Below are 25,648 nucleotides of genomic sequence, written 5' to 3'. Positions count from 1 at the left end.
ATCAATCTGTTTTTGCATCCAATGAAACTTTGGAGTGACTGAAAAGCGTCATCTTTGTAAGAACTCGCAATCCTACGATTTTTAAGTGCGCGACTTAATCAGCTCAATAATGCAGTCATTGTGCAGAATTATGAGATGTTTTGTGTTCATTTAATGCTCAGCGGATTTTTGTCCAGTCTATACTTCTCATTTTTATGCCTTTTACTGTGCTACGTGTACCACATCACTGTGGGAGAGGGACATCGGTGTGGCGAAGACAAGGCCGATGGATTATGAAGTGGGGGCAGAGTGCCTTACTCAAACTAATGCAGAGCCGTGGCCGTTATGATCAAGTTTGCTTTGAGAAGCGCCTGCAAAACCAATAATGAGAACCATGCACACATATCAGCAAACGTTTACATTCTGGAACCTGCACCAAGCTATATACAGTTATCTTGATACACTCTCAGCATATGAATACTAATGATTGCCCTTGTCCCCCCACCCCAGTGATAAGGGAACAAAATGTAGCCTGTATCTTTACATCCTCTAAGTCATCTTTTGGACAGTAGAGCTGTGAAGGTTTGTCAGGGGAGTGCTATCAAAGTGGGCCATGATGGTCACATCAGTCTTTCAGCATCACTTGTTCACACTGTAAAGAAGCATGTTAAGTTTGCATTGTTGCACACGCTGCCAATGTTTACTAAATGCAGTTATTTTAGAATATGGGACCTGTGGAAGTGTTGGCACTTCTGTCAGATCGCAGTTTTGTTACTGACGGTTGAGACATGCTGTAGTTCAAGAGATGACATCACCACTAGATTTTAATCTAGCATAGTCTCATTTGAGGATGGGTGATAAAGGGGTTAATGAAACGGCATATCACGCAAAAATTGTACTTCTGGGGACAGCCCCGTTATCATTATTCACATTAAATATCTCTAAAACGTACCTACCATGACCCGTTTTCCTAGTCTTCCCTTCTCCACTGGGAACCGCTTCAGTGATTGCAGCCGAAAAAACAGTACACCATCTTTGCGTGTGGCGTGATGCTGTGTTTGTGTCGCGCACTGGCAAGGTGTCCCCGGAAGCAGTCAAATCCCGCAATATCAAGCAGGGGTTCAAATGTGACTGTGCTGCCCCATTAGCCAGATATTTGCTCTAACATAAAAAAAAAACAAAACAAAATATCCTCAGTGATTGTGACGGGTTCTCTCGGCACGGTAAACTGCTCCAGTCTGCATTCGTAAACTGGTTCACTGTTTAAAAAGTGCTTTTAGAAAAATCAGTGCACATGCAGACGGGTGAAAGACTTTGTGCATAAAATATAAAGTCTGCTCCTGTAACATGACAACTGACGATGTACACATTTGACATTTTGGAGCTGCACTCAATGCTAATAAATGGTATGATGACTGTGGTTCTTGTGATAAACGTGGTTGAAGGAGCATGAGGATGTCCCATTAGACAGGTAAAAATGTGTTTGCTGTGTGTTCAAATGTCAAAGCTCAGAAAAGGTGAGTGAATATGCCATCCACCCCTATTTCGATCCAGGCCGTGCCCTCCCTGCTGTGCGTGATTTTTGTATACCGAAGGGAGGAGAGAAAAAAAAAAAAAAAACTGCTATACTGGAACCTGCAAAGGATGGCACGTTCATAAACCCCTGTTCAGATCAAGTATAAACTGTGTAGTGTTGACTGTGTACTATTCACCTTGTACAGCTGTATTCCTACAAATATGGTTTACTGTATCATTGATACTGTAGTTTCAAAGACGTGAACAACTATTTTTATGAAATGCGACAGTACTGATATATTACATTTTGCTAAAAAAAACGAACTTGTTTACTGAAAGATATTCTGAAATACTGTCAAATAAACTCTTGACATGGTGTAAAATATTTCTTTTTAGAGATTGTTTCAACTGTCTGAGGAGAGTGGGAACATCCTGTGCCAGAGACGATGGAAATATTAACAGTAAATCCAAGTTAGTTTGAAAGTGGATTTAAGAATCAATCTTACAGCTACTAAAAACATTACATGAGGACTCAAAATGTTTCTCACACAGACCCTGCACACCACATAAGCGTTCTGTGTGACCGTACCTCAGTTTGGGTGAAACTGACCAAGCTTTGGAATACTACATTAAGTTATAACTGCAAAAATACCTGACCAGAGCATCCATCATGGCCAAAGATCTAATCGGACTAAATAAGCAACTTAAAAATCCTGCTTTGGGTTCAGAGGTTTGTCAGCTCTTTATTACGTGGAATCATTTAATTAGTTCAAGTCTGTGTGAATTAGAGCTGTAAAAAAAAAAAAAAAAGAGCTAAAGTGCAGTTTTCACATGGAAGGACACCCCACCAAAAAAGATAATTAGTACAATGCTGCTCAGATGGATCAACACTCAGGTCTTATCTTTAAAAAAAAATGTAACCAATGCACCCCAAACAAATCTGCACACTTTTTGAAAACAGTTGCCATGTTTAATGAACTTGTAAACATTATTCTGGCATGTCATTGCCGTCTACTGAGACGAGATATTACCACACAGTATGAACAGACTGCAAGCTGGAGGCCACCTACGATGTCAATAAACATTAGCCAATGGAATTGAGAACTTGACTTTTACGGTTTTCATGAACATCCTGAGGATCCTCCTAAAAACAAGGGGAGGGGAGGGGGAGACACACACACAAATGAGTTATATTAAAGTACAAACTAAATTAAAACAGAGTAGATTATAGCATCATGTGTTCCTGCTGCTAAAATGTGAAAAGAACTGTTCTCCTTCTACTGTGGCTCACACTGCTTTAAGCACTGACTGAAATTTTAAAACTTAAAAAAAACAAAACAAAAAACAAAACAAAAAAAAAACTGCAGAGAACCTAATCCGCCTTCTTGTTCTATGTAGTGTGTCAAAAGGTGTGACATGTCTCAAAGTTAAACATTTTTATGTGGTCAGCAAAAATGCAACCATATAATACTTGTGTTGTAAGTACATTTATAGATGTTTAACTTGTAAAAAAAAAAAAAAACAGCAACATGTAACTTGCCTATATGAATAGTGTAAATCTGATTATACTTACAAACTACTTTTTACTAATTTCATTGTAATCATTATGACTTCAACACACAATGTATATATAACTTTGACACTGACAGACACTGCATGCTGTGACAATACTACTCAGGGTTGAAGATTAAAAAAAAATGGATATGACATGAATAATCAATCACAACTATTAAGTATAAGGCTGTATCTTCTACCTGGCACAAAGGAGCACACAGTGCAACACAAATGTTGGGAGTTTTCGCCCAACCCATTTGGGATTAATACTGAATACAGAGTAGAATTGTACTGATCTGTGACCATGAGGGTGTTGGACTATAAATGAGGCCTGATCAGGCACAGTGCTGGTAGAGTGCCATTAAGTGGAAGGAGACTGTTTGTGCTCTTGACCAGCAAAACCTGGTCTAAAGTACACTGCAGTGTATTCCTGGTATTCACAGGGTGCAACACTGAGGCCCACTGGTTGATGGCATTACACTGTCTCTAGATATGATGTTAATCTGATTACCTCATACACGTCTCCAGTGATGACACTAAAATCCGACAGATGTGATCACGCTGTCCAGCTCTCTCCACAATTTCTCTGGTTTGCATTGACCGTTTGGTAGCGCCCACGTAGCTACACACAAATTGGAATGGTTTACATTTACACTGGTGATCCATGTGGTACCAAATTGTCACAGCATCCCTCTTGTCCAGCTCTATGATTGACAACAAGTGCATGTCTCTTTTGGATAGTACAGACTGCTGTTTACAGAAATAAATTTAAAAAGTTTAATAGTACATATGTTGGTTTCTGAAAGTGCCCATCCTCAAACCAGATTTTATGGCTTTCCTGCGTCCTCTATACGTTAGTGTCTCTGACACCAGCAGAATTAAAAACAGCTGCATAAATCTACTGATGTTAATAGAGCCCATCACTTGGTGCTATCACACCAAATACTTTAAGTTTCGGACCCCAACAGAATAAACAACTAGAGCACCCATGCTCAGAGCAAACTTCCACCAACTCTAGTTTACAATTCCACAAATTTTTACTTGGAAAAGATTTTCTGGGTCAAAGTCCTGTTAGAAGTGACTTTTTATAAACTAAATTAGATGCGTTCAAATGTCAGGAGTACAGTATTATTTAATTCATGTACTTGTTTTCTTTGTGGTGTGTCAGGTTTTGTTTTTTCCCCAACCTATTTGGTTTCTGAATTCTTTTTCAGATCATTTTCACAGAGCATTGCTTATCTCCGCTATGCACAATCTGCCATTACTTTTTGACACTTGGTTTGCAACTGATGACTGGAAGACAGACAAACAGGCAGAAAAATGAGAGTGACTCAGGCACTTCTGATTGAGAAATAATGCAAAATGTACACCAAATGGGCTTTTCATTATTAAATGTCCACAAAATGCACAATCCGGGTCAGATCTGGATCAAACTTTGTTGAGCGATAGTGAGTACCAGTCTGCACCTCACTTTCAAATATGAGAGTGATTGGGGAACATTTGATTAAAATATAATTTAAATGGGGCTTTCAATGTTACATTTAAATGGCCACAAAATCTGTAATCTGGATCAGATCGGGATCAAACTTTGTCAGTCGATAAATGATACCATCCTACATAACACTCTCAAATATGAATGAAAATTGATTTTTTTTTTTAGGTATAAAGACTTGTGAACTTTTGAAAATCTGTTCAATATTAAAGGATAGGATTTTTTCCAAGATTTTTTTCTGACTGTCTTTTGACCTTGAAAATTAAATCAGTTCTTGCCTATGAGTATATTAATCCTCTGTAAAAATTTCATAAAGATATGAAAAATTGTGGATTATAGGCTGTTCCCAAACAGAAACAAACGAACAGGTGAAAACATAGCCTCTGCCCAACTTCACTGGAGGAGGTAATAATCTATGCCCCTAATTACGCAACTTTATGTTTTAATGAAGCCAAAAATTACACTTGACACAATACCCCCCCCCCCCAGAAATATGACCATTTTGACTTGAAAAAATAAAACTGACATACAAGTATCGGCTGCAACATTCTGCCACCAACTTGATTTCAATAACAAGCAATATTTAAATGAATCTGGTATGAGAATAATCCTTTACCTACTGACTATAGCTACATGAAATTGTTTTTGCCTGCAATTTCAGACATACACAAAGTCGCCTTTGACATTAACACATGCACAGTATGATGACAGAGTGCACCTGGAAAATATTCACAGCACTCAATTTTTTCCATATTTTGTTGTTACAGCCTTATTCCAAAATGGATGAAATTCATTTTTTTTCTTAAGAATTCTACACACAATACATAATGACAATGTGAAAAAAGTTTTTTGTAGATTTTTGGAAATTTATTAAAAATAAAAAACTAAGAAATTACATGTACATAAGTATTCAGTGCCTTTGCCATGAAGCTCAAAATTGAGCTCAAGTGCATCCTGTTTCCACTGATCATCCTTGAGATGTTTCTACAGCTTAATTGGAGTCCACCTGGGGTAAATTCAGTTGACAGGACATGATTTGGAAAGACACACACCTGTCTACATATGAGGTCCCAGAGTTGACAGTGCATGTCAGAGCACAAACCAAGCATGAAGTCAAAGGAATTGTCTGTAGACCTCTGAGACAGGATTGTCACGAGGCACAAATCTGGGGAAGGGTACAGAAACATTTCTGCTGCTTTGAAGGTCCCAATGAGCACAGTGGCCTCCATCATCCATAAATGGAAGACGTTCGGATCCACCAGGACTCTTCCTGGAGGTGGCTGCCCACCAACTGAGCGATTGTTCAAACCTCCTCCATGAAAACCAGAGCAGGTGTGAAATGAGCTGGGCACAGTGATCACACCTCTTCTGAATTTCAAGTCGGTCGTTGGAGAGGTTTACGTACATTTATTGAGGTTAAAATTATATCTCAATACAAGACACGCTAGATGTCTTTTGTGTGTGTGTGTGTGTATATATATATATATATATATATATATATATATACATACAACCATGAAATCAAATAAAAGTAAACGCTCAAACAAAACATTCCCTTACTGACTCACCTCAGTTCGGGAGCTTTTGTGGAAAACCAAAGCACTGTGCGTCTGGTGTGCTCTGTCTTAAAGACAGCAACAAATGCCACGCGCCCAACCCCTTTGTTCCTAGAGTCCCACACTGCACTTAGTGTGCCCCATATTTAGCAAAAAGCACTTAGATATGCACAAAATTCATCTGCATCAAACATTTCAGACCATCACGATAAGGCCCATCACATCTGTTATGTTAACCTCATGCACTGACATACCTTACGTTCCTGTAAATTCCGACTTGGAATTGGCAACAAACTACATCAACCAGAAGCCCACCAAACCATGAAGCATACCTGCAAGTACAAAAGGAATATATACAATAGTGTTCAGAATAATAGTAGTTCTATGTGACTAAAAAGATTAATCCAGGTTTTGAGTATATTTTTTATTGTTACATGGGAAACAAGGTACCAGTAGATTCAGTAGATTCTCACAAATCCAACAAGACCAAGCATTCATGATATGCACACTCTTAAGGCTATGAAACTGGGCTATTAGTAAAAAAAAAAGTAGAAAAGGGGGTGTCCACACTAATAGTAGTGTGGCATTCAGTCAGTGAGTTTGTCAATTTTGTGGAACAAACAGGTGTGAATCAGGTGTCCCCTATTTATGGATGAAGCCAGCACCTGCTGAACATGCTTTTCTCTTTGAAAGCCTGAGGAAAATGGGATGTTCAAGACACTGTTCAGAAGAACAGCATAGTTTGATTAAAAAGTTGATTGGAGAGGAGAAAACCTATACACAGGTGCAAAAAATTATAGGGTGTTCATCTACAATGATCTCCAATGCTTTCAAATGGACAAAAAAAAAACCATTGACGCGTGGAAGAAAACGGAAAACAACCATCAAATGGATAGAATAATAACCAGAATGGCAAAGGCTCACCCACTGATCAGCTCCAGGATGATCAAAGACAGTCTGGAGTTACCTGTAAGTGCTGTGACAGTTAGAAGACGCCTGTGTGAAACTAATTTATTTGCAAGAATCCCCCGCAAAGTTCCCCTGTTAATAAAAGACGTGCAGAAGAGATTACAATTTGCCATAGAGCACATCAACTGGCCTAAAGAGAAATGGAGGAATATTTTGTGGACTGATGAGAGTAAAATTGTTCTTTTTGGGTCCAAGGGCCACAGACAGTTTGTGAGACGACCCCCAAACTCTGAATTCAAGCCACAGTTCACAGTGAAGACAGTGAAGCATGGTGGTGCAAGCATCATGATATGGGCATGTTTCTCCTACTATGGTGTTGGGCCTATATATCTCATACCAGGTATCATGGATCAGTTTGGATATGTCAAAAATACTTGAAGGTCATGTTGCCTTATGCTGAAAAGGACATGCCCTTGAAATGGGTGTTTCAACAAGACAATGACCCCAAGCACACTAGTAAACGAGCAAAATCTTGGTTCCAAACCAACAAAATTAATGCCTCGCAGATGTGAAGAAATCATGAAAAACTGTGGTTATACAAGTAAATACTAGTTTAGTGAGTCACAGGATTGCTAAAAAAGCAGTTTGAACATAATAGTTTTGAGTTTGTACCGTCAACAGCAGATGCTACTATTATTGTGAACACCCCTTTTCTACTTTTTTTTTTTTTTTTTACTAATAGCCCAATTTCATAGCCTTAAGTGTGTTGGCATATCATGAATGCTTGGTCTTGTTGGATTTGTGAGAATCTACTGAATCTACTGGTACCTTGTTTCCCATGTAACAAGAAATATACTCAAAACCTGGATTAATCTTTTTAGTCACATAGCACTACTATTATTCTGAACACTACTGTATATCTGGTAAGGTTCTGTATGCACATGGTTGTAGAATAACTGGAGAAAAAAAAAAAGCTGTAACAGTGATTCATGTTGGAAAGGACAGCGAGTCAAAGTATTAAGTGCCTGTGTCTGACAATTTCATATTTCTTTGGTCTCATACGCTGATAAATAACACACAAAAGTGTCATTTGTTGCCCTTTCCTAGTCTACAAATTCATTCAGCACAGCACACATTTTCTATGTTCACAAACAGAATGAAGCATTATTGTGCAAGCATAATAAAAATCATGTTTGATTCTCAGCAAGGCCACCTGAACATGATCTTAAATCTGTGGATTCTACTGACAACTAACTGAATTAGAAGAAAATAAAAAGAAGTATTCCATATGAATGTGTCTGTCCCTATGTGCAGGCCTTGCAATAGATTGCCGCTGGCCCAAAGACTGCTGGGATAGGCTCCAGCCCCCATGACCTCTTAACTGGAATAAGTGGGCTCTGAAAATGGATGTATGCATGTTCCATGTGTGTGAGTGACATCAGGTTTTTTTTTTTTTTTTACTGATATCTATGAATACTGTCTTGATAACTACTTACAAAAATAATAATAATAAAAAAAATAAGTGATGCAATTTCTAACCTGTAGTTGAGAAAATGCCTCCACTGATGCCACAGAGCCTGACGAGAAACTGCCAGAAAGGCATGTGTTGTTCTGTAACTGTCACCATTAGTGAGCTGATGTCATATTTCATAAAGATCCCTGAGACACCGTGGCTGCCTGCAGCATGGTTTATTACTCGTCCTGATGGAAGATGGTGAGAGAGAAAAACAAACATGAAAACCATACTGATGCACAAAACAGACCATAATACACAACGTGTGCAAACTGACCCGCTCTGTGACGGCGTACTGGTGTGTTTCTGCAAAGATCTTAGAGGTCTTCAGTTTGGTTGGCACAATGTTGATAAAGTACTGAAACATATGATTAGCTGGGAATAACAAAAAAAAAAAAAGTCACCACAGAGACCTTTCAAATAAAAGGAATATCTGTTCATATTTGAAAGTCAAAACAGTTCATTTTATATGGCTCATGTTAATGTGCTGCAATACAGCCACATACATCACACATCATGAAATAAATGACTCACTTAAAGAAGCATAAATAAATTTATAATACTATATGCTAATAGGAAACAGACAGCATCAAGGATTATAACTGATACCGCAGAATAATTTGTTACTTAAATGTCAAACATTTACCACTAATTAAAATTCTATATATTAGTGTGAATGAGGGTGTAATAATATAATGTGGATTGAATTGTGTTAGATATATCACATTTCAGACTACAGTATAATCAGACCGTTAGTGCAGCGTTGACTGTTTAAGCATCTGAAAAATAGACCGTACCATCTTACTGCAACTACAGTGTACGAGGTCTATTAGAAAAGAAAACGACAGTTTTATTTAAAAATAAAAAATAAAAAAAAAATAAAAAAAAACTATATGGATTTGAATCACGTGTGATTACATCAGCCAAGCTTGAACCCTCGTGCGCATGCGTGAGTTTTGTCATGCCTGTTGGTGACATCATTCGCCTGTGAGCACGCCTTGTGGAAGGAGTGGTCCAGCCCCCTCGTCGGATTTTCATTGTCTGAGAAGTTGCTGACAGACTGGCGCTGTGCTTGATCAAAATTTTTTCAAAAACTGTGAGGCACATCCGAGTGGACACCATTCGAGAAATTCAGCTGGTTTTCGGTGTAAATTTTAACGGCTGATGAGAGATTTTGGATTGTTTCTATCGCTGTAAGGACTTCCCACGGAGCGGGATGTCACGCAGCGCTCCGAGGCGACGGAATCAGCAGTTTATCCGGACATTCCACTGTTAAAGGAGATTTTTTTAATGAAAGATGTGTGGAAGGATTGGCGCGTCGGCTTGCAGCTGGCACGGCGCGCCCGCCACAGGAAAAACACCTCCGTGTTGATAACCATTTGTAAAATCCAGGCGGCTTTTGGTGGCTTTCAGTTGAGTGAGAATCTGAGAAATTGTTTAACAGCAGGGCATGTTCCAACTTGTCCTTAAGGCTTCCAACGGAGGTGTGTTTCCTGTGGCGGGCGCGCCGCGCCGACCCATCCGCACGTCTTTCATTAAAAAAAAAAAAAAAAATCTCCTTTAACAGTGGAATGTCCAGATAAACTGCTGATTCCGACCTCTTCTGAAAGTTCTCTGTTCTCTCACGACGTTCTGGGTCAACAGAGGCTTAAATTTGGAGGTTTTCAGCTTGAAACAGGATGACGATGTCGCCTCGGAGCGCTGCGCGACGTCCCAATCCATGGGAAGTCCTTACAGCGATAGAACAATACAAAATCTCTCATCAGCCGTTAAATTTTCACAGAAAACCAGCTGAATTTCTTGAATGGTGTCCACTCGGATGTGCCTCACAGTTTTTGAAAAAATTTTGATCAAGCACAGCGCCAGTCTCTCAGCAACTTCTCAGACAAAGGAATTCCGACGAGGGGGCTGGACCACTCCTTCCACAAGGCGTGCTCACAGGCGAATGACGTCACTGACAGGCATGAAAAAAACTCTTGCATGCCCACGAGGGTTCAAGCTTGGCTGATGTAATCACACGTGATTCAAATCCATATGGTTTTTAAAAAAAATAATAATAAAGTCGGATACTTTTCTCACAGACCTCGTATAGGGAGGTCATTCTGAAAAACCAAGCCACTCTCACAAACCCATACAGACAGAACACATATCTGAGACTTTCTGTAGATAAAAGGGCTCAGAAAGAAAACAGTCACTGACAATATTGGACAACATAACTGCTTATACCTGATAAATACTTTTGTAGTCACATCCTGATAGGGGCCAAAAACATCCCTGAGCTTGATAGTCTACAGATGATACTGAACTCCTAAAATCAAAGTCCCTGAAAACCTGTGTTCTTCTTTACACACCAACTAACATAAAAAAAAGCCAGCCAGTAAACTGCCACCAGGGAAACTGCTTTATCCTCCAAGATGGCATGAGGTCGTGAGACTGGTGAATACTTCACACTCTTTATTTCTTCCAACACCAGCTATGTGATATACCGTCCCACTCCCAAAAAGGTTCACATTGATTTAAAATAAATTAAACACCCAACTAAAAATGAAGAACAAATAAGGTAGGACAACATATACATACGCTCTTCTGAGACTTTCTCAGTGCCATCTAAAGGGTTGATAATCCCAGGAATCCCTTCTCCAAAGGACAAGTGGCTAATCCGGTGAGAGAAGTTATATGCTGCAATAAAATCACATGTCAAAACGATGAATTAGGACTGCCACAGCTAAGACCATGAAGACTGCACGCGATCCTGAAACGCTCTATGAATGCAGTTGAGACATACACTCAACAAAAATATAAATGCAACACTTTTGGTTTTGCTCCCATTTTGTATGAGATGAACTCAAAGATCTAAAACTTTTTCCACATACACAATATCACCATTTCCCTCAAATATTGTTCACAAACCAGTCTAAATCTGTGATAGTGAGCACTTCTCCTTTGCCGAGTTAATCCATCCCACCTCACAGGTGTGCCATATCAAGATGCTGATTAGACACCATGATTAGTGCACAGGTGTGCCTTAGACTGCCCACAATAAAAGGCCACTCTGAAAGGTGCAGTTTTATCACACAGCACAATGCCACAGATGTCGCAAGATTTGAGGGAGCGTGCAATTGGCATGCTGACAGCAGGAATGTCAACCAGAGCTGTTGCTCGTGTATTGAATGTTCATTTCTCTACCATAAGCCGTCTCCAAAGGCGTTTCAGAGAATCTGGCGGTACATCCAACCAGCCTCACAACCGCAGACCACGTGTAACCACACCAGCCCAGGACCTCCACATCCAGCATGTTCACCTCCAAGATCGTCTGAGACCAGCCACTCAGACAGCTGCTGAAACAATCGGTTTGCATAACCAAAGAAATTCTGCACAAAACTGTCAGAAACCGTCTCAAGGAAGCTCATCTGCATGCTCGTCGTCCTCATCAGGGTCTCGACCTGACTCCAGTTCGTCGTCGTAACCGACTTGAGTGGGCAAATGCTAACATTCGCTGGAGTTTGGCACGTTGGAGAGGTGTTCTCTTCACGGATGATGCGAAGGAGATGTGTTGCACTGCATGAGGCAAATGGTGGTCACACCATATACTGACTGGTATCCCCCCCAATAAAACAAAGCTGCACCTTTCAGAGTGGCCTTTTATTGTGGGCAGTCTAAGGCACACCTGTGCACTAATCATGGTGTCTAATCAGCATCTTGGTATGGCACACCTGTGAGGTGGGATGGATTATCTCAGCAAAGGAGAAGTGCTCACTATCACAGATTTAGACTGGTTTGTGAACAATATTTGAGGGAAATGGTGATATTGTGTATGTGGAAAAAGTTTTAGATCTTTGAGTTCATCTCATACAAAATGGGAGCAAAACCAAAAGTGTTGCGTTTATATTTTTGTTGAGTATAGTTAAAATGGAAAAAATGTGCCATTTTCAAGTTCATACTACGTCCTTACCACTTCCCGGCCAGGTTCGCACCATGTCTAACATGTTCCCACTATTTCCTTACCATGCGTAAGATCATGTTTGCGCCACATCTTAAGTGCCGCATGACTGGGCCATTAATTAGTGTTAATGTCGTCAGACGAGATGAAATATCTTCATCAACGACCATTTTTTTCATGACTGACCAAGGTGAAGTTAACATGCATTATTGTTGACAAAAAAGATGAGACTAAAATGTTTTGCATGAAATAAATGAAATCTCTCAATTTTTGTCAACAACCTCTTACACTTTGACAATTTGCCGCATTCGGTGGAGTTCACGCTGACGCCAAGTCATCAAGGCTGGATGCAACATACAAAATGCAAGCAGCAACCTGAGCCTGATAATAAATGAGGTCGATGCAGAAGTGCAGTACCTTGACTGGCCACTTGAGGGTGGCTCCAAAACAGAGCACTTTCCAATAGCACTCAGTGTTAAAATGTCTTACATAATGTTTATATATCGCCCAATATCTATAGCAAATATACTCCTGGGACGTCACCCAAATGCCCAAAATGTAAATTAGTCACGGGGACCAGATTTCATTGTCTTTGGGAGTGCAAACTCATAGAAGCATTCTGGCGGAGGATATGTGGTGAAGTTAGCTCTGTTATAGGACAGTCACTCCTCCCCAGCCCACTGCTGTGTCTTCTTGGCTACATTCCAGGGGACTTCAACGCCCGGAATAAAGAGATCACCCAATTTTTATTGATGTTGGCTCGAAAATCGATTATTGTTAAATGGGTAGGGGATGAAGCCCCGTCCATTCAGGTTTGGAAAAAGTTAGTTTTGGAAGCTGTAAACCTAGAAAGAATAAGATTTCGGCTTAAAGGGAAATCTCAGGATTTTAAGACTTGGGAAAAAGTACTGGATACTCTTAAAAATTAGAGGGCTGGCTTGTGAAATTTGTGTATTTTCTTTTTCCTTTTGCTGTTACTACTGTACACACATGCCCTGTTTTATTATCTGTTTTTGCATCTGTGCTGTATTGTGCTGTATTGGTTTTTTGTTTATTTCTACTTTTTTTGTGTGTGTGTGTGTAAATAATTAAAATGTTCAATAAACATAAAAAAAAGTCCAACTTTCAAGCAGAAATAAACACGTTTACAGCCTGGTACAAAAAAAACGGTTTTTGGTCTCTTTCAACAGTTTCTGCCTCCATGACAACTGTACGGGGAGTGATTTTTTCCCCTAATGTCTGTGTTTAAGACATCAGTAGCTGATGGTAGCTTCACCCGCTAGATCCACTTAATGCACAATTACTGAGAAAATACGCAGCTCATAACTTTTAATGTCCACAACAAAGTAAACTGTTAGAACCGCTGCGCAGTTCCCAAAGATATGATTTAATAAACACCTGAACTCAGATTAGGTGGTTTGGACCTGAGAGAGGGGCGTGTTTAGGCATCTTTCATCACATGTAGAGCCACGGAGGCTCCACCCCTTTGTGCATTAATGAGTTTCTCATTTATCTGCTGTGAACATGCCCACACAGAAACCCAGGTCTCAACAGAAACCCAATGGGTGACATCACGCAGACTCAGTCATGGTACTTTTTTTTTTTTACAATAACGTTGTCTCAGTTTTGTTTGATTCTGCTCCTCCATCTCCTGTCTGTGGGAGGTGTCAGCTTGCCCTGTGTTTCAGCATCTATATTATAATAGCCAAGTGGCCTCTGTGTGCGTGCATGGGTATGGCTGCAATCATGGAAAAACTGGGAAGAGCTGACACTTGCCGTTTTGTATGCTTATGTATTTTGGATCAAGGATGAACTTTGCAAAAATGGAAAGTTAATAGGGCGAATATTTTTGGAGACATTAGCGATATTAGTTAACAACAGTGAACAGTGGATGTTGTGCTGAAGTCCACCATGGGAGTTAGGGTTTTAAATGTTATTGTGGTTCATGTTACTTTAACAGTGTTTTTAGTGTTATTGATTAATTGTGTTTCTGTAATTCAATTGGTTTAGTTAGTTTAGTTAAGTGCCATGTTGCTGTTACCACGAGTGAGACATGTTGTGCATTTGATGTCTTTCCACCACCGTCTCTGTTTGTGTGTGTGTGTGTGTGTAAAAATAAAGGCACCTGCTGGTGGCAGAATGCAGAAAAGACAAAAAGTAATGTGTGCGTGCGTATAACTTTGATCACGGAGAGACTGGGAAGAGCTGACATTTGCCGTTTGGTATGCTTATGTATTTTGGGTCAAGAATGAACGGCGCCAAAAGGGAACATTGATAGGAGTAATAGTTTCGGAGAAACTATGGATATTAGCTAACAACACTGAACAATGGATGTTAATAATTATATTCTGGCCTCATATACCATTCCAGCAGGGGGGGGCGCTAAATCATCTATATATTAAAAGTGTGCTTGTGTGTGATTTTCTTTAGTAAGTTCAATGTAAGTACATAATATATTGTAAATATGTTAAAAATACATGGATGACAAGAAAGTAACACACTTATTTCTATTGTGGACCATTAAAAAAAAAAAATCTAATGATAAAATAGAAGTAATAATAAATAAAACAACAACAATAATAGTGTTTATATGCTAATAAGAACCTGAACAATTTATAAATAGATTAATACAGTAAAAAAACTGTCCACCGAATAAGGTCTAAGGTTCTAAAAACATTCTGGACTCACATGGCATTCCAACTCATAAAACTTTGCACAATTTATTACCACCCTTTATAAACACTACCCAATCTAGAGCCCAAGGATCCCCACAGGCAACACACCTGTGGGGATCCATGGGATCTGTAAAGGCCACTAAAGCAGAAACTAGTGTCCAGAAAGTTAACACTTTTCTTACAAACTAGGAACCTACAACCCAAAATTTTGTGTTTAATAACTGAGCATTTAAGAAAATATTAAGTCTTGAATTATTTATTTATTTTATTCTGCTTTGCTTTAACAAATTTCCAGGCAATTCTGAACGTGCAAATAGAATAACTACATCCAACAAATGTTTCATTTCAAAAGACCTGCACCCCTACGGTGCTGTGGATTTACAAGAAAAATGAATGTCTAATTGTATCTGACGGGAAGTCTTACAGATTTAGAATACTGGGGAAAAGCACCACAAACTTTCAATCATTCAACAAATGTATTTGTTAGGTAATGATAACATTTGTTAAATTTTTTTTATAAACATATCGATAGTTCAACCATGTCCTCTACATCCATGGAGGCCACACCGCATCTTCAGTTCGGTTGCTACCATCTGTCTTCCTACCAAGTTATTACGCACACCCAATTTTCGGAGAACAAAACGGGAACATGGCCAAGTGTGTCAGAGGTTTAACTAAAGTTTAATATGTATAGTGTGAACAAAATCACCACATGCAAACAAATGTTTTATTTTAGTCACAAAACTCACAGTCATGGCTAACCAGGGCAGCTAGATGTGCGTGACCTCTAGGATGTGGGATGGACCTGCACATTGGGGGGATGAAAGAAAAATAAATAAATAAATAAATCACACTTGTGCAAAGAAACACTTCTGTGCATTTAACAGCATTACGTTTTAGAATTTGTATTTGTAAACAGACCCTAAATTAATAAATTTGACAGCTACCATCTGTTTACAGCCACATGCATACATACTTGCCCACAGTAATGTGGAAGTTTCCAGCCACCTTGTTGACATATAGATGTCCATGTATCCTACAGGCAGTGAAAGAAGTATGACTGTCCTCACTTTGGAGGAGGGGCCATACAATGACAGAATTACAAATGGTATTTCATCACAGGAAACTAAAAATTTTATTTAGTTACAACACATATGTTCAACCACCACAACTCCAAATATTCCTGTGTATACTCTACTTTTGAAGTTCAACAACTCGAGATCCTTGTATTGCCGTCTTGAAAAGTATATTCTGGAGTGAGTGCTCCTCTCGAAGGCGTTCCTGGATGTGCAGAAGTGTCCTGACAAAGGACAGTAAATGCAGAGAGCAAAAGTCACTCAGAAGAAGAGAAAGATGAGCTCAATTAATAAAGTAGCATTAAAACTTTATTTCTACAAATTAGCTTCTCAAAGCAATATGAAAGCACTCACATGGTTGCTTTCATGGTTAACTTTATAATACCGTTAAATCCATTAGTCCTAATTGAACTTGTCTTGAGTTACATGGCTTGACTATAGACAGCAATCAATTTTCTGGTGATTGTACAGGCTCACTGATGCTCAATGTTAAACATGGAAACAGACGGAGCCTTCTATCCACACTGTGTATTCTCATTGTCTCCGTTTGTGTCCCTTTTCTGAAAGCTTCCAGGTATGGATGAAATGGAGCAGTACCACAAAAAAAAAAAATCATGCAGGCAGTGTCGTCAACAGTGTTGCCACAGTTACTTTGAAAAAGTAATTCAATTACTGATTACTCCTTGAAAAAGTAACTTAGTTACTTTACTGATTACTCAATTGGAAAAGTAACTAAGTTAGATTACTAGTTACTTTTTTAGTTACTTTCCCCAGCTGCCGACAACAACCCTCTGCCACCTCAACATGACAATGATACCTGCTTAGCCAAAACTCACTTTATAGTGACCCTTTCTTGACTTCAATGAAAATAAATACTTGTTTTATAAAAAGTAAAATAAAGACCTCTTTCTTGACCTTGTATTTAACTGCTGAGAGCACTGTAACAGTAAAACTTGCAATTTCTAACCTACATTGTTTATAAATGTAACTATTAAATTCTTTCTAACATTTTTCTAACATTTACATTCTCTCTAACATTTTACTTGTCGAAATTATTATTATTTTAAGTAGTTGTAGTAAAAAAAATGGCTTCAAAACTGGACCTTTAATCTAGGGGTGTTGTGGGGGGGGCACATCCCTGCCCCACACCCCCATTCCATCTGGATTTGTCCCTGCTTTGGCGTTTGAGCACAAAGAATGGATAACATTTATTTATGAAGAAAACATGACCAGATTTACAGGTATGACAGTTTTATTGCATTTTTACATCATGTGCTCCTCAGAAAGAGAGTTTAGGTGCATTTGAGTGGAAAATAGTGTTAGTTATTGACGCGTCGCGGAGGATCAGCTGTTTTTAGCAGCAGATACGGAGCAGCTCAGCTCTGAATTCTAAATAAAGGAGAAAAAAAAGCATAAAATTGTCTTTGTAAAGCTCAGTGCAGGTGTGCTGTTGTCACCACGCTTTAAGAGGTGAGGATGAGTTGTAGCTGCTGCAAAAAATTGCGGATGAAAAGCTCACAGCTCGCTTAAAGTGGGCAGTTCAGTCGAACTTGCCCACGGACCAAGTTTAATGCTGCTATCGACCCACGATGCAAAAATAATAGTAACGCACAGTGACTTGGAGAAGTAACTTTAATCGTATTACTGATTTGGAAAGATTAACGCGTTAGATTACTCGTTACTAAAAAAGTGGTTAGATTAGAGTAACGCGTTACCGGCAACAATGGTCACCAATACATCAAGAGAAACACAACCTTAAGCAAAAGGATGCAATAAAGATGATAATGATGGAATACTTTTGATGAGATGTTTATGTATATAAATAAATGGCACTCTTTAGAAGATGTCCTGTAGAACATTACTAAAACATTTAATGATTATTTTGCATTTGTTTAATTTTTTAATGTAAATTATTTAATTCTTAAACATTATTATTACTAATTAATTAAATCCTCCATGTAATATTTTTATTTGTTTAAATTTATTCCCTGCAATTAGCTGGACATGCGCATAAGATAAAAGGAGACAGTTAGTTGAAAATTTCTATAAGTAACTCTGTAAAAACTACTGCATATTCAGCTCTGGAAGTTTAGTTCTGGTTTAGAAGGTACAGCTGAGGACAAGTGAACGTTCTCGTTTGGGCCACAGAGGACTCTTACATGTGAAATAAAATAATGGCAGAAAGGCCGATCAACTTGCATGCAAAGGTTTGTTGCTAAATCTAATTGCAGAATCCTGGTGACAAATGTTACATGTTCTTTTTAATTTGAAGAACTACTCCAGGACTAAATACAATAAAGTAAGTTAATTAATATTTGCATGACTCTTACATGTGCCATAGTCTTTGCTCTGGAGAAAGATCAAAGTTGACCTGAAATGTGACAAAACATGCTACTATCACACAATTGTAAATACAAAAATCATCATCTGAATCATTTTCAAAAGCATTTCACACATACTACTGAATGAATATACTGGTGTTGTACAGTGTAGGTGTTTGAACTCACTGGTTCATATTTTAAGCCATCAGAAGCAACCATGGTCTCTGCCAAGTCTAGGACATCTGCACCTATGTCTGCATTCAACAAATACACCTTTAAACACATTTTGTGCGACTACTACTTTTTTCTGAGCTGAAATACAAAAATCAACTTACACTGGCATCTCATGGCCACTGTAATGTCAATATTTATCCTCAGTTTACTGTGAATAACAAAATGATACAGTAAAGTAATCCGTTTGTGCACAAACACAGCTGAAACACAAAGTCGATCATAAACACTCGTCAAGTTTGTACCTCGTGAAATCTTTGTCCACCTCATATTCATACTTCATCCATGTGTCTGTGTATACAAAGAATTCCAGGAAGGCAAGGACAGCCATGAGAGCGAATGCTATCAAAGACACTAGAAAAAGTTGCAAAATGAGTCACCATATTATTCCACACACACATCTATCTATCAAGGGTATGCTTGAAAGAAAATCCTGAAAACCATGAAAGTGTCACATACAGTTACTTGCATAAAAAGCATTAAATGGGGCCTTTAAATGTCCCTAAAGATATAAGCACTGTAATGTATTGTCAAGCTTGGGTTTCAATTACACAATGAAATATTTCACACACCAATGTCCAGCAGACAAGCGTTACTGTCAAGCCTTGATAGCCAAGTGGCCTCTGTGTGCGTGGGTGCATCTGGCTTTGATCACGCAGAAAGCGGGAAGAGCTGATATTTGCCGTTTGGTATACTTATGGATTTTGGATTAAGGATGAACGCTGTGAAAACGGACTAATATTTTTGGAGAAATTAGCTATTTTAGCTAACCAGCAAACAATAGATGTTGTACTGCAATGCATAATGGGAGTTTGGGGTTTTAAATGTTATTGTGGTTCATGTTAGTTTAACAGTGATGTTGACATTATTGATTTATTGTGTTTTGTAGTTCAGTTGGTTTAGTCAGTTTAGCTGCTGGTACCATAAGTGAGAAATGTATTGCGATTGATGTCTTCAGTCACCGTCTGTTTGTGTCTAAAATTAGAAGCACCTGCTTGCAGCAGAATGTGGAAAAGACAAAAAGCTCTGCATGCATGCGTGCAACTTCAATCACTGAGAAATTGAGGACAGCTGACATTTGCCGTTTGGTATGCTTTATGTATTTTAGGTCAAGGATGAACGCCGTCAAAACAGAACATTGATAGGACTAAAATTTTTGGAGAAGCTCTGGGTGTTAGCTAACGTTGCTAACTACAATCTGGACTTGCATGACATTCCAGCAGAGGGCAGTAAATCATCTTTATATTAAAAACGCGAGTGGGTGCGTGCTTTTATTCAGTAAGTTCAATCTAAGTATAAAATTGTAAATACGTTAAAAAAAAACAAAAAAACATGTATGACACAAGAAAGTGAAAACACATTTCCATTGTGGTCCATTTAAAAATCGAATGGTAAAATGTAGGGCTGAAACAATTAGTTGAGTAACTTGAGTAATTCGATTACAAAAAATGTTCAAGGCAAATTCTGTGCCTCGAAGCTCCGTTTAACATTGTAGTACATATGACAGGCCTATGTGTGGCGCTGTAACATCCCCAGGACAAAAAAAACAAACAGAAGAAGCTCTGGAGCATGTGCATAAACTGAGTAAGAGCTAATCAACGTAGCACCAAAACCTACAGCTGTCCAACGCAACACACAGAGCAAAATAAAGCCTTTAAGAGAAAGAGGGCCCACATTGATCATCTGAAATAGCTTACTACACATTTACAGCGAAGCAGTGTGTTTGTCCATTTAAAAAAAAACACACCGTTTGGTCCGCTGGCTGTGTGCCACTCTACGCGGGGACTGACTATTGACCCAGTGACCGGGTACCCACAGTCTAAGTTTGCTGTTCGCCCAGCTGCTGTCTCTCTCTGCACAGTGCGAGGGGCTCAGCACTTCCCTCACAACGGGTGAGTCACAGCTCCTCCCCGGCCACACCGACAAACAGTGTCTGAAAGAAGATCCTCTCAGCAGAAGTCCACTCTTTCTTCTGTGTTTTGCTCAGACTTGCACTGAGTGTTTTGCTTCTTAATTTTCACTTTTTTGGGCAACACACAATGCTTCACAAACACGGTCACTTAAATAAAAAAAAAAAACAGTGATTGCGAGGCTTGCATGTTCAACTTCCAGCTGAAAAGCATCTGCTGAATCGCAAAGAGGGACCCAGTCCACCAAAAGATAAATAAATAAAACAAAAATAAAAATGGTTAAATTTTACAAGTTGGGGGAACGAAAGCCACATCCCATCTCCATTTCAGCAAAATGTCAAGACTTTGGCCAAAACACAGTCAGGGGAATAGACAATTTGTTCCTTATTCAGGTGACGATCAGGCGAATAGACATTTTGACACGGCTTTGCATCCCCGGCCACGGGGTGAATGGACTTGGCCCTCTACTTGCACTTTAAGTCAAGTTTTCATTGACAGGGTGCAGAACGGATTTATCAGTGTGGCTTTTGTGGAAAAGCTGCACTCCAGAGCCCAGTTTTTCACAGGCTGTGCTCACGTTCACGTGCAGCCTGACTGACTGAGGATTACACTGACCGCCTGCGCTTGCGGTCCGATGTTTGGGGAGTGCTGAGCTCCTGACACCGGGGATCCAAAACTTGTAAAGATGTTAAAAAAAAAATAAATAATTACCCAGGAAGCAAAAAGGGATACACTAAATTTGACAATCTGCATGATAGTGCAGCAATATTGTGCCATTGTTTAGGGAGAGCTCTGGACTGTTGAATGTTGTTTAAAAACCTTGCCCAAGGGTCCTAAGTGATTTTCTGGTCAGGCTGGGACTTGAACTGATGATCCTCAGGTCCCAAGTCCCAACCCTTAACCACTAGACCATCACCTCCCAGGTGACAAAACAGAAGTAATAATAAAATAATAATAACAATAATAAGTGTGCATATGATAACAAGATCCTAAACCATTTATAAATACATTAAGACAATAAATTAACATTAAAAATTACAAAATTAACAGGAAATAAAAAAGGAAGAGTTCTTCTAAAAACTGTTAAGGTCTAAGGTTCTAAAAACATTCTGGATTCACATGCCATTCCACCTCATTATAGAAACTTTGCATAATTTATTACCACCCTTAAAAAATGTCAGATACCTATTTTATAAACACAACCCAATCTGGAGCCGGTGGTTCCCCACGGGAATCAGTTTTATTGCAAGTTTTCTTAAGACAAGTCAGGGGATGGATACATGAACATTTCCAAGTCACTGAATGTGTCTTGGACTTTATTTACATCAATTATTAAGAAATACAAACAGTATGGCACTCTATGGTAAATCTGTGTGCTAAAACAGAGTGACTCTGCAAGAAGGAGAAGCGTGAGGAAAGCCACCAAGACACCCAGACAACCCAGAAGAAGTTATAGGCTTCTCTGGCTGTGACTGGAGAAATTGTGCAAAGTGCATGTTTTGCATTTTGTATCCCTACTTCTACAGCTTCATGATAGAGTGGTATAGAGGAGGATTTTCCTAAAAAGAAGACCTGAAAGTTCAGCTACAATTTTCCAAAAGGTACATCTAAGATGCAAGCCTAGATTTGATGTATTGGTAAAAGAAAATCCTCCTAAGCACAATGAAACTCACTCAGTCTTCTCGGTGCTTCAATAAATTTGAAGTTTCTTTTGGCCTGAAATGCACGATGACATTTTCAGATAGCTTTGGCAAATCAATTATTACTCTTCATTCACTTTGAAAGAAACATACTACTCTTGTCTTGTTAATGAGTCAGATCAGAGCCATTTCTGCCACTGGGGCTGTTTTATTTGTTTTTGTATTTGGAATTTAATGGGAATTGAAGAACTGCATTTGGGACCATTTGGATCCACTTTAACCTATGTATATTTTACCTATTTTCTGACAGCATTTTTTGAAATAACAGTGAATACTTACTGAGAACTAGAGAATACAAATTTGTCAGTGTTTTTGTGCAATTACTCCTCTCTATCATTATTTTTTTTTAAATGTGCATTTTACAGTTGAGATTGCAGAAAATGCTTTCTTCTACAGGTGTCTGTTCATCACACAATGCTTATCGCGGATTGGATCATGAGAAAGTAAAAAATTTGACAAGACAAAAAAATTGAGCTGCTGACTGGTGATTTATTTTGGAAATTAAAATTGACGAGAAAGTCAGTCCGTATGTATGTATGTATGTATGTTAGAAACATTATTACATTGTTTTACATTGTCAGATGCATTCAACAAAGTCTACACTGCCCTCTAGTGGATGTTTTTCTTAAAGCGCATAGCACTAGTAAATAAAATATCAAATGAGCTGACTATTCTAAATAAATAAAGACTTGTGAAAGTATTGATGTATTGCATTTTATTTTTGTTGCTATATGTCCTGAGAAATTAAGTCATAAACATGAGGAAATTAGCCTGATTTCACCTTGCTGCTGATAAACAGTCAGAAATGTGAAGCTGTGAGGAATGTGGACATTGATGACATGTACGATGGTAACGGACCCTTGCTCTCAAGGGCCTCTATTAAAATGAATGGGGAAAAACAATTTTTTTTTACAGTGTGAAATCAGTGTTTTTGTGTACTTTGACAGTGAATACATCAAAATGGTTAAAATTTGTTGTTTTACGAGGATGCACTAAAATGACTAGTGTTGCTTATTCGGTGGACAGATTTTCCAAAGATAACATTTTGAGGAAGAAAGTGAGACTTTTTTTTTTTTTACAGTGCATCTCAGACAAGCATAAGTGAAGCCCAGCACACCATGAGAATGGTCTTCAAAACATGGATCTAACCACAGAGTTTGTCTTTTCCTTTCGTGTAGCCAGAAGAAAATTCTTAAAGGGTGTTTCCTCTCCTGAAAGCGTGGAATGGGCCATGTTTGTGGATTGTGTTGCGGCGTACCATGCTAAGCTAAACTGGTACATGCAAGACACTGGCAGTCTCACTGAGGAAGCCACTTTTGTGATCACAAAGTCAGACAGAACATGACGACCAGTGACCGCTCTTAACAGGAGAGCTAAGCTAAGCTACTGGGAGCCCCAGCAAATTTGTAAAGTCTTAAGAAGGCCGGCAGAGGAGAGCTGTTTTTCTGTGGACAAAAGAGCGCCACACAGTGGAACAATAATTCTACACGTCTGTGTGCGAACACAGGAGGAGTGAAATCACAGACACCACTTTCACTGCATGTAATCATTCAGTCTTATTGAGATGTATGCGATGTTTTGTTTTTTCTGAATACACCACGGGATATACAGAGATGGAGATGGACATATGTTGATCGCCAAATACAAGAATTTGATTTGAAAGCTAAACTAAAGCCATATTAAAACCATATTACATTTGGAGAGGAAAAAAAGGCCCAGCTTGACTGTGTGTCCTGGAGTAAGTCATGAAGTGGACACAGGTGGAGTGACCTTCAGGCAGCTAATAGTCAGCACCTGAGGTTACATCACTTTAATCAACTACATCAGGACTGGCACAAGTTCAAGAGCTGGACGTAATGATTCATAATGTGGTATATAATTTTTTAAAAGATAGTGTTGATTGGAGTGTGATATGTTCCCTTTAACATCATGTCAGCATAAAAGTGTGGAAGTATTGTGGACAATACACCACTTGGATGGCTTTGGTCTCCTTCTTGCACTTGTCATTCGGTTTATGAGAGCAGCATACTATAAACAGATGTAACCAGACTGTTTGTATTTCTTAATTGTTTTTGTAAATTTACTGCAAGACATGGTGTTCATGTAGCCATCCCATGAACTGTCTAAAGACAACTCGCTATTTGCATGAACATTTCCTATATTTAATTTGTCCGTCTCCAATTACTTGTGGGCTCTGAAAAATGGAGGTACAGTGGATAAAAATGAATTCCTAAGTGGTTAATTTTGATAAACCTCTTGATTTGAAACTTAAAGTCCAAACTAAACAGCCTGCATGACGTCAGCTCCATCGTGACGGCGAAAAGAAGCAAAATGACACGAAATAATGCATCAATATAGACTTTTAAAAACAGCTGTAATTGTCATATTAAAAGGGGAAGAACGCCGTTCCTTTGTAATTTAAACCACTTTGGTGGCAGAGCAGTAAAGAGGCTGTTTATTGTTGTTTTTCGTACCCGTTCCTCCGCTGACTGTGGACTCCACGTAGCTGTCAGGAACTTTGGGGAATGCGTCCAGTTCCTTCACCAAAGTCAGAGCTTTCTTCTTGTTCAGCCTCCTCATTATTTAGGAGCGGTGCGGAGGCTTCTGGTAACTCCTTCATAAACACGGCTTTAAAGTACGAAATGTTTTCGAGGGCTTCTTCTGTGCTGACGTCGACGACGAGCGAAAAGCCGGATAACTAACGTTAGCTTTGCTAACCGGATGAGCAGCGAAACGGAGCGAACATACTACTGTCAACTCAACATACGATTAAACTCTTTTCATTTCGACGGAAAACTGTAATAAAGCATCAGGCGCGTTCTCGTCTGACATTTGAACCCATGTCTGAAAACCGCGTGGATTTCGACGTAGCGCCCCCTGGCGACAGGTTGGTTTCATTTCAGGCTAAAACTGGACAAACTGCTTCGAGCACGTAAAATACCTCATGTAAAATACGACACTGCTGGTTTATTATTATTATTATTAACAGCGAGAAGGGAAAGCATGCTTAACCATACAGACTGTACTCATATATAGGATTCTTTCCTATTCATCCGACACGAGATCAGACAATCCAAATCATGATTATGGTCATTCAAGTGAAAGCAAACTTGTCCATTAACCAAAGGTGCAATGGTCAGATCACCTGTCTGCGTGTTATGGTGTGCCTGAGCAATACATTCAAGTCTGAAATGCTCAAAGTAGCGCTGATGATTGAGCAATTTTTCTCTGCACCTTGGGCGTTTAAGCATTTACAACAAAAATGTGGAAGGGAAGG

The 25,648-nt window shown here is 39.0% G+C and overlaps 1 protein-coding gene across 1 annotated transcript in view; it reads right to left on the bottom strand.

Moving 5' to 3' along the window:
- The window catches only part of LOC117515939 (endoplasmic reticulum-Golgi intermediate compartment protein 2-like), a 56,344-nt gene extending 31,131 nt beyond the window's left edge, over positions 1-25,213 (bottom strand). The window contains exons 1-10 of the mRNA XM_034176734.1: positions 24,846-25,213; positions 19,007-19,115; positions 18,866-18,912; positions 18,717-18,784; positions 18,540-18,580; positions 16,332-16,433; positions 16,110-16,202; positions 15,883-15,938; positions 11,099-11,197; positions 8,796-8,893 (exon numbers count right to left, since the gene is read on the bottom strand). Of these exons, the coding sequence (XP_034032625.1) occupies positions 8,796-8,893; positions 11,099-11,197; positions 15,883-15,938; positions 16,110-16,202; positions 16,332-16,433; positions 18,540-18,580; positions 18,717-18,784; positions 18,866-18,912; positions 19,007-19,115; positions 24,846-24,951 (819 nt within the window). The 5' untranslated portion in view covers positions 24,952-25,213. The remainder of the gene's footprint in view (positions 1-8,795; positions 8,894-11,098; positions 11,198-15,882; positions 15,939-16,109; positions 16,203-16,331; positions 16,434-18,539; positions 18,581-18,716; positions 18,785-18,865; positions 18,913-19,006; positions 19,116-24,845) is intronic.
- Between the last annotated feature and the right edge of the window lie 435 nt (positions 25,214-25,648).

Source organism: Thalassophryne amazonica, chromosome 8 (genome assembly GCF_902500255.1).
Source record: "Thalassophryne amazonica chromosome 8, fThaAma1.1, whole genome shotgun sequence".
Classification (NCBI taxonomy): domain Eukaryota; kingdom Metazoa; phylum Chordata; class Actinopteri; order Batrachoidiformes; family Batrachoididae; genus Thalassophryne; species Thalassophryne amazonica.
This window is presented reverse-complemented; position numbering and strand designations above follow the sequence as displayed.